This window comes from Myotis lucifugus, unplaced genomic scaffold, assembly GCF_000147115.1.
Source record: "Myotis lucifugus unplaced genomic scaffold, Myoluc2.0 scaffold_1471, whole genome shotgun sequence".
Lineage (NCBI taxonomy): Eukaryota > Metazoa > Chordata > Mammalia > Chiroptera > Vespertilionidae > Myotis > Myotis lucifugus.
In genome coordinates this window covers 3,719-19,318 of record NW_005872519.1, presented here as the reverse complement: position 1 = coordinate 19,318, position 15,600 = coordinate 3,719, and the positions used below count along the sequence as shown (strand labels likewise).

At 62.2% G+C, this 15,600-nt stretch overlaps 1 protein-coding gene and 1 non-coding gene across 2 annotated transcripts in view; one reads left to right on the top strand and one right to left on the bottom strand.

The window, feature by feature from the left end:
- WDR5 (WD repeat domain 5) overlaps window positions 1-11,234 on the top strand; it is a 12,451-nt gene extending 1,217 nt beyond the window's left edge. The window contains exons 2-14 of the mRNA XM_006107837.3: window positions 1,344-1,536; window positions 2,145-2,253; window positions 2,579-2,652; window positions 3,466-3,555; window positions 3,738-3,827; window positions 3,965-4,048; window positions 5,405-5,460; window positions 6,603-6,649; window positions 8,893-8,968; window positions 9,501-9,534; window positions 9,843-9,917; window positions 10,424-10,511; window positions 10,988-11,234. Of these exons, the coding sequence (XP_006107899.1) occupies window positions 1,456-1,536; window positions 2,145-2,253; window positions 2,579-2,652; window positions 3,466-3,555; window positions 3,738-3,827; window positions 3,965-4,048; window positions 5,405-5,460; window positions 6,603-6,649; window positions 8,893-8,968; window positions 9,501-9,534; window positions 9,843-9,917; window positions 10,424-10,511; window positions 10,988-11,088 (1,005 nt within the window). The 5' untranslated portion in view covers window positions 1,344-1,455 and the 3' untranslated portion in view covers window positions 11,089-11,234. The remainder of the gene's footprint in view (window positions 1-1,343; window positions 1,537-2,144; window positions 2,254-2,578; window positions 2,653-3,465; window positions 3,556-3,737; window positions 3,828-3,964; window positions 4,049-5,404; window positions 5,461-6,602; window positions 6,650-8,892; window positions 8,969-9,500; window positions 9,535-9,842; window positions 9,918-10,423; window positions 10,512-10,987) is intronic.
- Window positions 11,235-13,980: 2,746 nt separating this feature from the next.
- On the bottom strand, window positions 13,981-14,106 carry LOC111824428. Its single transcript, XR_002827514.1, has one exon. It is a non-coding gene; the product is annotated as a U6atac minor spliceosomal RNA (small nuclear RNA).
- Between the last annotated feature and the right edge of the window lie 1,494 nt (window positions 14,107-15,600).

The window sequence follows — 15,600 nt, the reverse complement described above, 5'->3', positions numbered from 1 at the left end:
CAGGAACCACCGAGGGTTTAAAAATGCCCAAAATGCCGCGCTCCCCCCCCCCCCCCCCCTTAGGGAGAAACCTGGGGTCCGGGTGGAAGCCCAGCTGGGATTTTGCGCGGATGCTTGGCGCGCCCCAGGTGCGAGCGGATGCGGAGGGTTGGGCATCCTTTCTGTCCTCACCTGAGGGCAGCCGGTTTGCCTGGGCAAGCCGCACCTCCTGGTGGGCCTCCGTTTTTATGCTAAAACGCGCTGTTCTGGCCCCTGAAACGCTCCTTTCTCCTCTCCTGTCTCCCCCGGTGCTGGGATCGCTCCGGCGCCCCGGGAGCCACACTGGCCCCAGCCCCGTGTGGTCGGGCGTCCCCGGGGCTGGGTTCTCCGGAAGGGACTTTCTAGCCCTGGTCCTTGCTCCTCCCTCCCGGGACTGGTCCAGCCCACCGAGGGGAAGGCCGCAGATCATCGCCGAGTAGCCTTTGCCCACGGCAGCTGAGTGCCAGCACGTTTTCCCTGGCAGGACTGCCCGCCCACCTCTCCCCTCCCCCACGCGGTGCAGTGGGCTCCGTCCTCGCTGCAGGTGGCCAGCCGTGGCCGCGCCGTGCTCTGCTGTGCTGCGTTGTAATTCCTAACCCTTCGTGGACGAAGACTGAGACTTGCTCTTTTTCTGATGGCTTCCATTTCACTTCACTGTGCACACTTCAGTTTTAAGCTCCAAGCAAGAACTCACAGTGCAAACTCCTGTTGCTGATTCCGGCTTCCGGGAGTTGGACGGCCATGATACTTACAAGAACACCCTGGTGGCTCCCCTCCGGTGTGCTTCTGGGAGGGTAGCTCCCATGGTCGCGGTGAGACCTACTGGAGCCAGGCTTTCCCTCCCGCAGCGCCAGCCTCATGCAGACCGTGGCCCATGCTCCGGCTGCGCCAGCAGGCAGGGCCGGGGGAGCCCTTGGGTTTGCAGACATGGCTCTCAGCTGTTGCATCCCCGGGTGCATGTGAGGCCTTGGATAAGTCCCCACACCTGTGCACCCCAAGCGCAGCCTCCTGTAACCCGGCTGGTTCCCTGACAAGCAGCCTGCAGGGCTCTTTGAAGCAGAGGTTGTGTTTACTGGGCGGGCGGGGCTGCATTCCCGCAGGCTCGCAGGTAACAATAGGGAGCAGCCTTGAAGGAGGGGCCTTTGATCACAGCTACTGCAGGAGCCTGAGGGGGCTCGCCAGGCAGCCTCTGAAAGCTTTAGGGAGTTAGGGTAACAGGCGCCTCCATTTGGAGCAGCAGATCCAGGCTCTGTGAGGTGGTCCAATGGTTTTTATCCTTTTTCCTGGAAATTGCCTTTTAATATATGGTTTGCTTGTTGGCCTAGGTCCCCCACTGTAGGCTGCGCTAGCCCAGAGTTCTTCCTGCTCTGCGTGTTCCGTGTGGAGCTGTGAACCCATCCGCCTGCATCTCCCTGCTGCCCGGTGGGCCTCGGAGCCATGGCAACAGAGGAGAAGAAGCCGGAGGCAGAGGCTGCCCGAGCGCAGCCCACCCCCTCGTCGTCGGCCACGCAGAGCAAGGCAAGTCCCCGCGGCTCCTGGGGAACTGCAGGGGCACGGGCTGCAAGATGCTTGGGGATGGCATTGCAGGTCCATCAGGGTGTTCTCCCGGCAGAGAGCTGCTGCCGATTGTGTTCTGTGACTGGCGGTTTCCAGACCCGTCCCCTGGGGCGGGGCCTCAGCAACAACACAGCTCCTCAGTCCTGTGAGAGTCTAGGGCCCAGGCAGCGCTGTTCCGCAGCCCCCCCCCCCCCCTCGGCCGCAGTTCTGATGCCTGGGCAGGTGCAGACCCCTGCAGGCCTTTCCCCGGGAGCAGCCTTCCGGTTTGCTTGGGGCTGCATGCGGGCAGGCGGGCAGGTGCCCACCCGGTTGGCACAGGTGGGTGCTGGTGGTCTGGGTGGGTGGGATTAGGGTGCTGGAGCCGAGGCACTGAGGTGAGGGCTGCAGAAGTAAGAGCTCAGGCTGCTTGTTCAGGTTGAGGTGACAAGCAGACAGCTCTGGTGGCCACGTGGTGTGGAGCTCAAGCCGAGGTCTGAGCTTGACATTCAGTTTTGGGAATCGAATCCAGACTGACGGTTGACTTGGTGGTGGTGGGTACTTGTGGCTGATGAGTACTCTTTCTTCACCAGCCTACACCTGTGAAACCAAACTATGCTCTGAAGTTCACCCTGGCCGGCCACACGAAAGCCGTGTCCTCCGTGAAATTCAGCCCGAACGGGGAGTGGCTGGCGAGTTCGTGTAGGTATCAGCGGGGCCTCGGTGGCTGGGAGAAACCGGTGTGTGTGGGGGGTGCGGGGAGAGGGGGGGCTTGCTTTCCGACACCCCTCTGCATCGGTGCGGCGTGGGTGTGCCTGTTAGCTTCCGCGTTTAACTGGCAGAATCCATTCCCCGTTGGAATTGTGCCGCTGCCACTCCGCATGGCAGGGGCTGGGCAGTGGAGAGTGTTGCCTGTTCCGTGTGGGTGGCCCTCCTCAGGGTCCCTCACGCTGTTCCCGGGGCTCAGGTGGGAAAACCCAGATTCTGGACTGTGGATGACTGGCTCTTTGTTACTCCTTTCTCTCAGCTGCAGACAAGCTCATTAAAATTTGGGGCGCCTATGATGGGAAATTCGAGAAAACCATATCTGGTCACAAGCTGGTAGGTATCGGCCCTGCACACTGTGGTGGCTGCTGGACAGCGTAGCTCCAGCCATCACGTGGGTGGGGCCCCTCTCTCAGGCCTGTGGAGTTATGTTGAGTTTCCCCCCGAATTCTTTTTATTTTTTAAATATGTTTTTTATTGATTTTGGGGAGAGGGGAAGGGAGAGGGATAGAGAGAGAAAGATCGGCTGCCTCCTGCACACCCCGCTTGGGGATGGAGCTGGAACCCGGGTGTGTCCTGACCGGGAGTCACTTGGTTCATGGATCAACGCTCACCCCTGAGCCACATTGGCGGGGCCCCTCCAGGTTCTTTTTGGTAGTTATTTGCATCTGCTCGTTTTTTCAAATACAAGTGGCAGTTTATTTAGAAACGTCACCAAGGTAGAAAGAGTGAGCCCACTGGTTCACACGGGCTCAGGGAACCAGTTACAGAGGCAGAAGAAGGGCCCATGGGGCTTAGGAGAGAAAGACATCCCACAACCCAGGTGCCTGCCCTCGACCGGGAATTGAACCCGCAACCCTTTGGTGTGAGAGCTGACACTAACCACTGAGCCACGGGCCAGAGCTGCCACCGCTTGTTTTTTTAAGCAAATACTCCTGAGTCCCGGACGAGTTTCTGTCCACGGTGAGGCCTGCAGAGCCGCCGAGAGCGTGGTCCTCGGCCGGGCGGGGTCCCCTGTGCTCAGCGCTGGCTGCGGACGTGGAGGGTGGGACGAGGGCTGTGTGTCCAGTCGGATGGGAGGGGGATTTGGCTTCTGCAGGTTCATTGTGTTTTGTCCCTCAAGGGGGTGACCCTCTGTTTTCTCCCCAGGGAATATCTGATGTGGCCTGGTCCTCAGATTCTAACCTCCTTGTTTCTGCCTCAGATGACAAAACCCTAAAGATATGGGATGTGAGCTCGGTAAGCCGGACTCGGGGTCCCTCCTGGGGGAGCGTGTGAGTGGAGAGGGGTGGGGGGGCAGCCGGGGCCTGGCGGCCTGGCTCTCCCAGGCGTGCTTCCCAGCGGTGCTTCCCAGGTGTGCATCGGTCAGCCTGGCCCCGCCTTGGTCGCTGGAATGATAGTCTATCAATATTTCATTGTAGGGAAAGTGTCTGAAAACCCTGAAGGGACACAGTAATTATGTCTTTTGCTGTAACTTCAACCCGCAGTCCAACCTCATTGTCTCAGGCTCCGTAAGTGTGCTGGCCTCTTCCGGGTGGGGGTGGGGCACAGAGGTGACCTGCTGGGGGGCTGGGGGCAGTTTTGGGTTCCGAGGTCTGTCAGCTCCTGTCCTCCCTGTGGAGTGGCCTGATCTCTCCTTTCTCTGCAGTTTGATGAGAGCGTGAGGATATGGGATGTGAAGACGGGGAAGTGCCTCAAGACCCTGCCTGCGCACTCGGACCCCGTCTCTGCCGTAAGTCCCCCTGACCTGGGAACTCCAGGCTCCATCGACACCTGCAGTGTGGATGGTGACCCTGCAGAATCTCAGTCCGTGGACGGGCAGGTGGCTGTAGCGTCGGGGAGTGGTGTCCCCAAACAGAACCTTCCGGTCGGGGCGTTCAGTCCTGGGAAGTGTGACCAGGGTACAGTGTGAGTTTAGAGTGGAGCCAATAGCTCTGAGTGGTGGGTGGTGGCTGGAGGCGGGTGGGATGGCCCAGTTGCGGTGAGAATCCCCGGTTGTGGTGAGAACGGTGGGGGGTGGGCCCGAGAGCGCCCATCCTGCTCTGTGGGGTCCGAGCCCTGCCGTCCTGCAGGGGCCAGCGTGTGCACAGCAGTGTAGTCACACTGCACACAGGGTTGATGGCTCCATTGAGAGCATGGCCCCAGGGCTGCCCTGCGCCTCCATCTCACCCGGGAGCGGTCCCATAGCAGGAAGGGAGACAGCCTATAAAAGGTGGTACTTGTTGTAAGAAGGCTTATCCTGGGTAACGTCGGCTCAGGACTCAACAGAAAGAACAGGGATGCGTGTGAACCCTCCCTCTGACAGTGCGACCCTTGGCACTGAGATTCAATTGGGCAAAGGAGGGAAACCCCAGAGGTGAAGCCGTTCCAGGAAAGGGACGTGTCAGGTTAGAACGTGTTTGTGGGGAGGTGTGTCCCCTCCCCCTGCAGAGCTAGCCGTTCAGATCAGGTCAATGGGGGCCGGACCGCCGCCAGCCTGGGGCCACCTGGGTCTCCTTCCTGTGCCCTCGCAGCGCCAGGCCGCTCAGGCAGGCCCGGGTGTGTGTCCCTGTCCGGGGCCTGGAGCAGTGGGGCGGTGGCAGGGACTGGCGCTCGGATGGCTGTGGGCAGGCACCTGGGTGAGAAGCCACCAGCGTCCATCTTAGGAGGCTACTGAATCGGGGGGTTTTCCCCCCTGTTTTTTTTGCTTTTGTAAAGCAATGTCAAGGGAAGTCATTTTTGGCTACGTTGGGTCAGGCTGCCTTCACTGGGGTGTGAGGGGGCGACAGTGACGACTGGAGGCCGGATCCCCGGACAGGACAGGCCCTCAGGAGGGGGCTCCTGTGGCCATGGGTTTCCTTTCAGTCCGTTTCCTAGTGAGCGATCACCTCCTCCAGGCGGACTGCAGGCTGGTCTTTCTGTAGTTCCTCCTCCATGAGAGGCCCCAGGGGAAAGCGGTCCTCTCCCCACCGCTCAGGCGGCGGCTCAGGAGCCAGCTTGGGGGCAGCACCAGAGGCTGGTCCCGCACTCGGGTGGGGCTGCACTCGGGTGGGGCTGCGGGGAAGAAGCCCATGTTGCTGGCGTCAAGTCTTCCTCCCCCTCCCCTCAGGTTCACTTCAACCGCGACGGGTCCCTGATCGTGTCCAGCAGCTACGACGGGCTCTGGTGAGTGGAGGCGCTCCCTCCCCTTGGCGATGCGTGCTTGTGAGCCGTGGCCCTCGGGTGGCAGCAGCGGGAGCAGGCAGGCTCTGCCCTCCGGAGCAGCGAGGGCCGCGGACGGGTGGACACCCAGCACAGCCTCGGGGGCGGGGTGCTGCCAGGCCCACGGCCGGTGTGTGTGGCGGGAGGGTGCCTCCCCGCGAGGCCTGGACCAGACTGAGCGCCTGTGGACACTGACATGTACCGGCCAGGCACCCGGGCCTGGGGCGGGGAAGGCCCGGCTCACGGTGACGAGTCGGAGCCGGCCTGCCTGGCGTCCACGAGGCTGTCAGTCCCGAGCGGTGACTCCAGACACCCCACCGCAGGCGGGCAGGCGGCAGAGGGTGGCGGCAGGGGGACGGGGTGGCGGCAGACCGTCGGTGCAGTCTCGGGATCGTGGTCGTGGAGCTTGGGGGTGTGAAGCCTGTGTGCGGGGGTGGAGGCGCAGGAGGGAAGATGCACATGTGGTGGTTTAGGTCAGTGGTCGCCGACCTCACGGACCACCGGTGGGCGACCGCTGGTTTAGATGAACTCAGTGAGCGTCAGGGCGGGTTTGTGGGGCCGCGGTGTTGGGAGGAGGCTGTCAGTTTGGGGTTAAAACCCTCTGACCCTTCGTCCTCTTCCGGAAACACCTCACAGAGTGGCCACTGCAGGCCTGACAGGAGGGGTGGGGAATGGTGTCGAGCAGGTGGGAAGCCAAGGGGACATTGAGGCCCGTGGGACTTAAAGATGGAACGTCCACCGGGGAGGGAGACAGTGATGCCCTCGGCGCTGGCAGGAGCGTGCGTGTGGACGGTGCCAGAGCGGGGAGGGCTCGGTGGGCCCGCCCGGGTGCCTGTGTGGGAGACCCCGCGGTGGGGTGGCGGGCCAGCTATTGCTCCTTGGTGGTTGCCCTGTGTGATCGCCGCTGTGGAAGAGGAACTAGAGCACACGGGTCCGTGGCGTGCGCAGCGCCCATTCTGGTCCCTGGAACGTGCGAGAGGAACTTCAGTGGCTGAGTGAGCGGGACAGCGCAGGGGAAGCGCGTTCCCTCTAAAGCTGTTTGATTGAGAACCGCTCGCAGGCCACCTGCTGTGACTGGCTTCTTCACAACTTGTTTTGCTTTGCAGCCGGATCTGGGACACCGCCTCTGGCCAGTGCCTGAAGACGCTGATCGGTGAGCTGTGCTGGCCCTGGGTGGCAGGGCCCTTCTCCATCACGCCCGCCTCGCCGCCTGAGGTTCTGGGAGCCCCTTCTCTGTCTTGCATCTGCCCCTCTGGGAGGATTTCCCTCCTCTGCCGCCCTCCCGTCGCCCACAGCTCCTTCCCGCCTCACGGGGCTGGCCCCACCCTGTCCTCTGAGGGCCTGAGCCCTCTGCCTGTGCCTGGCAGGCCCTGGCTGTCTTTGGCCTCGGGGCCTCTTCCTAGTCCTTCCTGGGGCAGCTTGATTGCGCCTTGCCCTCCAGGCGTGCTCCGAGGAGGGGCGTGGAGGAGCCTGGAGCAGAGGCCCTGAGGTCACTGCAGGCGGCATTAGAGGAGGGATGCGCTCTGGGCCAGGGTGTCCTGGAGTGGGAAGACTTGGCCTGGATGGCTGGTGGGTGCCGTGGGCAGGCTGCAGGCCTGCTGTGCCTGTGAGCAGGGCGCCATGGGCCCCACGGGCCTCGGGCCTGGGAAGGCTCTGGGGAGGGAGTCCGCCCTGGAGGGTTCCAGTCAGGGCGGGTGCTGGTTAGGAGCCTGATCACCTGAGCCGGAAGTATTCACAGTTCTAGGATAAAGGGGAGCCCGTGCGGCCGGCAGCCACGTGGAGGTGATGGCCACAGGGTTGTGCGCCCCTAAGCTCCTTCCCGAGGCTGCCATAGAAGCATGTGGGGGGGTGCGGGGAGGGGAGGCTGCGGGGCGGCTCAGGCCACCCAGCTCGCCTCCCGCCTGCAGGGCTGGTCCCTGAGGCTCCCGGCTCCTAGGTCCTCGCAGGGGCTGTTCTGTGCACTGGTGTCAGACTCCTAAGACCCATTCAAGCTGGGTCATGGCCCCTGTGAGGGCCTCACTTTTTTTGTTTTGTTAATCCTCACCCGAGAATATTTTTCCATTGATTTAAAAGATACGTATTTTTATGGATTTCAGAGAGGAAGGGAGAGGGGGCGAGAGAAACATCAGTGACGAGAGAATCACCGATCGGCTGCCTCCTGCATGGCCCTGACGGGCTCGAGCCCGCAACCCGGGCCTGTGCCCTGACCCAGATCGAGCCAGTGACCCTTCGGTCCTGGGGCCGACGCTCTGACACTGAGCAAAACGGGCCAGGACAGGGGCGTCCTGACTTCCCACAGCGACATCCCGCAGTCCGACACCCCGCAGTCGGACACGGCGTCTCTCCCGCCTCTCCCGGGCGGCCCGGTGCAGCCCCTCCGCTCTCTGTTAACCAGTTATGTTAGCCTTTGATCAGCTCGGCCACCCCGCAGCGGGGGAAACTGAGGCCCGAGAGGTTAACCAGCAAAAGGCCAGCAGCACCCCGGAGCCTGGGGAAGGCGGGCAGCGGGCAGCGGTTCCCGGTCCCGTTTCTCAGCCCAGGTCTAGGAGGTAGAACCTTCTGGACTGGAGCACACAGTCCCGCTGAGGCTGTGCTCAGGGGCTGGGTTGGGGCTGTCGGTGCCCTCATCTCGCCTGCCTTACCCACCTGCCTCCTGGCGGGGCCCCTGGGACCCAGGGGCTGGCAGCCTCACGCCTTCCCCGTGCCTTTCCAGTGTCTTGGACCAGCCAGCGGCATAGGCCCCAGGTGCCCGGCAGCCAGGCTCGGGTTCTCCAAAGTGGTAATGCCACTCCCCTGGCTCTCGGGACGCCAGCCGCCCCCGCTCCCGCTCCAGGTGCAAGCTCTGGTCCTCTCGCCTGGCCGGGGAGCACAGCACTGTCACGTGGCGGAAAGGCCCCTCCTGTGGGGTCTCTGGGAGTGCTGACCCCTGCGGCTGTCGGGTGATGCTGAGCCCGCGGCGGCTCCTGCCGCGGTCCCAGGGCTGCCGGGGGTCAGACGCAGCGGTGTGGGTGCAATGGTATTTTTCTAGAGGAACTTACAAATCTTTTGCAAAACTGTCATAGAAGACACCTGAGAGCATTCACCCAAATGGTTTGCGTCGTCCTCACATCCCGCCTGGCTGGGCGTGTGGATGTTTCACGTGAGGAAGCTGATGCTGGATGGCTCACTGTGCCCGTGGGGGGCTGGCAACCCGAGTCTGCACTGCTGCAGGCCCGTGCTCCCCAAGCCCTTGTGTCAGGGTGATGGCCCCACAGGGGTCCGTGGGCTGGACAGGCACGAGCAGGCTCTCCTGGGGCACGCGGGGCGGCGATGTTGGCACCGGTGGCAGCGGCCTCACCTGAGGGTGCTTCCTCCCGCCCGCTGGCCCGAGCCCCGCCTCACCCCCCTTTCCCGCAGACGACGACAACCCGCCCGTGTCCTTCGTGAAGTTCTCCCCGAACGGCAAGTACATCCTGGCGGCGACCTTGGACAAGTGAGTGCTCCCGCCGCCCCCAGCTTCCTCCCGGGGCGGGCCTCCCAGCTGCAGGGTTGGGGGCCGAGCTGCGTCTGGCCCTGCGGCGTTTCCCCCCACACATGCCTGGGAGCAGATTCCCCGGCAGCCCCCGGTCGCCCTCCACGGGAGCGCCGTTGGCACGGGCTTTGCTGAGTACGTGTTGGGGGCCCGGGGGCGGGGTGCCTTGCTGAGCCCCGGCGTTTCCCGCCGCAGCGCCCTTGTGGGGGCCTTTCTGCTCCAGGAGGCGGGTGCTGTGCTCCAGTCTGGTTGGGACGTTTCTGGAACCAGGTCCCCCACGTCCCTCTAGCAGGCATGAGGTGACCACCCAGTGGTGTGGGAGCAGCCAGCAGCTTTCTTTCAAAATGTCTTTGAGCTAAATATTTGGGGTTCTCGCCCTGTGCTCTGGGGTGTCCTCAAATCCTGGGGCTCCGCGCACTGCTGGCACCTGCACCTGCGCCTGGGGGTTCCAGTGACAGCCGGGGAGCGTGTGTGACCCCCTCTTTCCTTCCAGCACCCTGAAACTCTGGGACTACAGCAAAGGGAAGGTAAGCAGCAGAGGCGATGCGCCGGGCCGATGCGCCGGGCCGGGTGTACGGAGGCCGGGTGGGGTTTTGGGTGATGGCTGAGCTGGGGGGACTCAGAGAGCCATGTTCATTGAGTTGGTTTGGTGCAAATTTCTCCAAGACGTGGGTGTTTGCAGCTGGCACAGCAGCTCTGACCACGTGGGTTTGTGCTGTGGGCATTTGAGCGCTTTTCACAATGACGTTGGGTTGGCCTTAAAGGGCGAGCACTCAGCATTCGGGGATTGTCAGGAGGCAGGGAAGCGGCCTCTGACCCACACGTGTCCTTTCAGTGCCTGAAGACGTACACCGGGCACAAGAACGAGAAGTACTGCATATTTGCCAACTTCTCCGTGACGGGGGGGAAGGTGAGTTCTCGCCGTCCTTCCCAGGGCCACCTGAGAGGCCCCTGTGCACAAAACAAGACACAAAAACCGAAAACAAAGCCACACGCTGTGGAGTGGTGGCCGTCACTCAGAAAGGGGCTGTCATGACTCGGGTGCTCCTGGACCTGTCGGCCCTGTAAGTTGGACCTGGCACAGCTCCCAGGAGCGGTGGGCACGGGCGGGCGTCTGAGTGGTCGCCTAGCGGGCCATGCTGCCCAGAGCCGGGGCCGCCCAGAGCCGGGCCCCAGGCCTCCTGCCTCAGTCCAGGGCAGTGGGACTGAGGGGATGTGACATCCAGCTGAAATGTAAGCGACACAAAACCTGTAAAGTGGTAACTGAAGAAAACGTTTTACATCCTAGATGCCCCGTGTGTGTGGCTCTGTTTCTGAGTGGGAGCGGGACGGGGGTGAGGACAGCACTCAGTGCGGGAGGGAGGGGTGAGTTCCGGGGCTATGGGAACTCCCCTCACCTCGTCCCTATCTGCCCAGTGGATCGTGTCCGGCTCGGAAGACAACCTGGTGTACATCTGGAACCTGCAGACCAAGGAGATTGTGCAGAAGCTGCAGGGCCACACAGGTGAGCTGGCCGGGCCCTGCCTGCAGCGAGGCGGGTGTTGTAGTGCTTGGCCTGGGGGACGCTGCCCATTGGGGAGTGGCTGGCCAGCGCCAGGTCCTGGCTTCCGCCTCTTCCCCTCGGCTGCCTGGCCTCGAGTCCATGCGGCTCTGTGGCTTCTCCGTGCAGGCGGCCTGTGCGCTGGCCCGTGCCCAGCGTGTCCCGGGAGTGAGGGTGCCCCTGCTGAGGGTGTTGTCCAGGCAGAGACCACCTGTGACCCAGCCTGGTGTGGCCTCTGCCCGCAGCGCCTGGTCCCCCTCGGGCCCGTCATCCCCTTGCGGGCGGACTGGCGCTCAGGCGCTGCCTGGCAGGCTCCCCGCCCAGGTGCCCGAGGCTGTTGCAGGGACAGGCTGTGCGAGCCGGGTCGGCGCTGGGCGGGGAGCGGCCCTGGGTTGTCGCGGTCCCTGTGAGGGCGGAGTGTGGACGTCCCTTGTTTGCAGACGTGGTGATCTCGACGGCGTGCCACCCGACCGAGAACATCATCGCCTCGGCCGCGCTGGAGAACGACAAGACCATCAAGCTCTGGAAGAGCGACTGCTAGGCCCGCCCGCGGCCGGGCTGACCCGAGGGCAGGGCGGAGCCTGGGGTTCCCCTGATCCAGGCTGGGGGTCGGGGCGGGGCCTGGACCCCTCAGGACCATTAGGCCAAGGGGGAGAGTTCCCACCAGAAAGTTCTAGAGGAGACGTTGCCGATTCCTCTCACTGGGAAGAGTTCCTAGTCTATTGTGTTCCGTCAACAAAACTTTTCATTTTTTATGACAGAAGGTGAGGTGAAGTTCAGTTTGTCGCGGTGTTTTCCCAGTAAGCGTTCTGTACTGTTTTTGATGTTTTATTGCCCGTGCCAGCGCTGTGACCGGTCACCTCGGCGCTCCGCCCGGCTCCGCAGGTCCTGGCTGCCCGACCCGGTCCCACTGCCGCCGGCCCTGCCTGTAGTGGTTCCCCGTGTGGTTGTCTGGAACCCAGACCCTGTGAGGCCATGTCTGAACCCTCGTGCTCAGGCGCTCGGTGCTGGTGTGTGGTATGCACACAGCACACCGTGCCGCAGGCAGGAAGCAGGCGGGCCCTGGCAGCGGGCTCCCTGGCAGCTCCTCTCCCTGCTGTTGGCACGTGCACGGACTTGGTCAAGGCCGGGACGGGCCCTGCACTGCACACTGTGCACGCGGCGGGGACGAGCTCTTGGGGAGAGGCTCGTTGAGACGGAGCCCGGCCCTGAAACGTCCTGCTGAACGTTGCAGATGGCTCTCGGGGTGACTGGGGTGCAGGAGGCCCCAGAACCTCAGTTCCCGGTGCAGGCTCGGCTCCAAGGGACCAGCCGGTGGCTCTCCTCTGTTGCTGGCCTAAGGACCTGCCGGTGGCAGGCTTCTTGGAGTCCTTGGTGGCAGGGAGCAGGGTGGCATCCGCCTGCCTGGCCCTCCCGGCCGGCCGAGCCTGGGCAGCGGTGGGCGTGAGGGCAGGACTGCGGAGCAGTTTGTGGCAGTGGCTGGCTCCTGGGGACCCCTGCATGTAGCAAGGCCCCCCTGGGTTCGAACCCAGTCTGCAGCACTGAGACCTTCAGTGGAGGCGTGAGGGAGGTGTGGACCCATCGGGGCTGGGTGAGCAGACAGCTGACATCCATCCACAGCCTGGGTCTCAGCCCCTGCTCTCCTGAGCCCGGGCCCTGGTCTGGGGTTTGGGACGGTGCCAAGTGGTGGATGAAGCTTGTAGGGCCTGGAGTTGATGGGCTGTGAGGAAGTGGGGGCCACCCTCACAGGCCTCCTGGGAACCCCCTGGTGGCCACTGTGGCACGGGGAGTGTGACAGCCCTGAGGCACCTTGGGCGGCTGCCACAGACCGTCCTTGGAAGTAGATGTGCTCGTGGCTTGTCTGTCTTTGGGACAAACGGCCGCAGGGAGAGGGTGCATCGCTCGGGCGCCCCCGCTCAGAGCGTCCTGATAGGAGAGCGGAGGCTGCGGGGACTTGGCTGGCGGTTCCCGGGAGAGTTTGCTCCTTGTTTTGTTGGTTCTGGTGTCGGTTTGCCCCCGGGAGGAGGGGTGTGTGCGGAGCACCGTATCCTGAATATAGTGTATTTTTTCTACATTGGAATTCTCTGTTGTAGATTTATGTAAAAATACATTCACTTTTTGGAAATAAAGATTTTCATGTCTTGTATTTTTGTCCCCTGAGAATTTTTTACCTTCATGTGTAGCTGTTACGGGGGTAGAATTGATGTGGCCCTATTACCGCTGGGGCCTCGGGCGGAAGTTCATGGTTTTTAAAAAATGAGCCTGTACGACTATGAAGGTTGTCACGGGACTTCACCACGAGGGAGAGTGGAGACCCTCACGTCCAGCCCTCCAGCTCCGGAGACAGCGCCTCTGCTGTCTGCGCCCCTGCTGTTAGTTAGTGCAAGTCCCAGGGGTTTCATTCTCCAGGCAGCAAATACGTAGAATCTAAAAGAGATTTCTTTATAAAAAATATATTGACTGCCTCCTGCCGCCGCTCCCACTGGGGATCGAGCCTGCAACCAAATTGAACCGGAGCTGGGCTAAAAAAACTTTCTTCCAGAACCTTATCACATACCATCGTCACACACCTAAAATAGTCTTCAGTCAAGTATTCGCTGTCCAGGTTTCCCAGTTGCCTTAATACCTTAAAAAAAAGAATGTATGTCCGCATGCTTCTCAAAAACGAAAGGAACAAAAAGCAAACAAGCTTAGGTGTATACACATGTCTGCGTGCTCGGACACGTTCACAGCATGGTGTCAACTGCCCCGGGGAGGCCTGCCTGTGCGTGGTGGTTGATCTCCAGCTGCTCGGCGTCCCTCCCCTGACCAGGAGGCCAGGGCTCGCCTGCAGGCCCGCGGCTGCACCTGGTCGCCCTGCCCCTGCCGTCCAGAAGCTCCGTGGCTGGAATTGTCACCACCGATTCAGAAGAATTCAAACACCAACCTACATAGGAAACACAAAGCAACCAGAAGTACATACACACATGTCCCTGTACACATGCTGAAGTGAATTTGCAAATGGATTCAAAACTGGCAGGAGTGGTGGAAACCCACAGGGCAACAGTCATTTCCCCCCGCACAGCTTCGGCATCTCTGTGGGTGACAGTGGTCGCCCAGCTCCCTGTATGTTGGGCAATGGCTGAGACACCAGAGGCAGAGGGCCTGCACCGAGGGCACCAGCGAGCCCTCATTTTTTTTGGCCCAAGTCAAGGTGGCAGTTTTTCCTGGCAGACGAACCACCCCACGAACTACCCCATCCAAAGGCTGGTGCGCGGAAGGAGGGAAGTTCGGAGTAAGACCGGAGGCGGTGTGCTCATGTCAGTGGAATGTCATGCAGCTCAAAGAGCAAAGCAGTCACGTGTCTGTGCGCCGCCCATGGGTGCATCACAGGTCTGTGCACGCAGGTAGGTCTGTTAGTCACGTAGTCCACTGTACTCCGGGCAGAAGGGAAAAAAAACAGTGGTTAGATGCCACGAAGTAGGTGGCAATGCCTTAACCGTATGTGTGTTGTTAGGCCCGAGAGCCTCTTCCATCCTTGTCAAGGGGAGTGCTAACCTTCTCTCCTTTCATACAACACAAACGTGGCATGGCGTCGATTGCTATTTAAAGCCCTCCATTTCCATCACTTTTAGGTCATGGTGACTTTATTTACATGTTTCAGAGTCACGAGAGAGAGCACTCACATCCTACAGGGACCACACTGTCTCCACTAAAACCGCCTATATTCGTTTTAGCGTGTGGAAAACCTCTTTTTATTCGTGCTCTAATATATGCATAAGTACAGCCAATCAAAGGCTGAGAGGAGCACCCGGAAGTCCCGTGTCCTACAGCAAACTAGATTCCCCCGGAAACAAAACAGCAACACGACTCTCGAACGGTCGGGAACTGGCTCGGAACTTTCTGCGGAAATGGAAGTGGTTTGTAGCGAATCAGAGGACGAGGAAGGAAGCTAGGCTCCACGGACTTCCGGACGCGGCCCTGCGCTTGGAACTGTGGGTGTTCGGGGCGCTGGGACGTGAGGCACGTCGCCCGCCCGCGTTCCGCGCTCCGCGTCCGCCCTTCTCGGCTTCTGCGCATGCCCGGCGCTGTCTTGGGGCGGTGGGTTCGAGCCGCAGTCGGGTCAGTCTGCGCGGAGCTGGCCCCCGCTTCTCCCGCTCGCCCTTTCCTCGCGGTTTTAAGATTTAAATCCGATGCTTCGGGTGCTGGCCGTGCCGTAGAGGAGACGGTGGGCCGCACGGCTCCCGCCTGCCGCTTTCGCGCGAGCCGCGGCCCATCCCCAGGCGGCGAGGCGGGGCCTCCGGACGGCGGCGGGCGCGCGTCCCGGGGCGGCCCGCGTGTGCTGCGGTGCGTGCGGCCGCGGGAGACTGGCGTGTGCGCGCAGGACGTGCATGTGTGCGTGCACGTGTGTGCTTGTACCTGTGCACACCTGCGGGCACGCCCACGTGTGCAGAATCCTGTGTCCGTGCACAACTAGGTGTCCACACACGTGTGCATAGACAACACAGAAGGGCCGTGGGCCGCAGGGGTGGCGGAGCGCGCTGGGTGGGCACGTGGGGAGGTCCCGGTGAGCTCGCGAGTGACAGGTGGCGGGCCCGCGGCTGCACAGGAGGCCGCCCCCCTTGGCAGGGCTCGTGCGGAGAGACAGGAGGTGAGAGCAGGACAGAGAGCGTCCTGGGGGCCTGAGGCCTGGGCGCCCAAGGGCAGAGGCTGTGAGGAAGGTCGCGCCGGAGTTCTCCCCGAGCACCTACTGTGTGCAAGGCCCGGGTAGCCCTCACAAGTGTCTCACTTCATTCCCACGTCCCACGAGGAAGCGGCCATCGGCACCCCCACTTCACAGCTGAAGACACAGAGAGGCCAAAGAGGTTGGTTAATTGTGCAAAATCACACTTCCGCTGGGGCAACAGGTGGGTGTGGGCCCGGCTGTGGGTGAGGCCAGGCGAGTCTTACATGGGGGCCCTGGGGTCTGGTCACAGGCGGGGTTCCACGGGGGTGCCGGGTCCCAGCGACGTGTCCTGCCCGTGGCCAGGCCACAATGGGCCTCCCCTAATTTGGGGCTGCAGCTCCTGGTCCC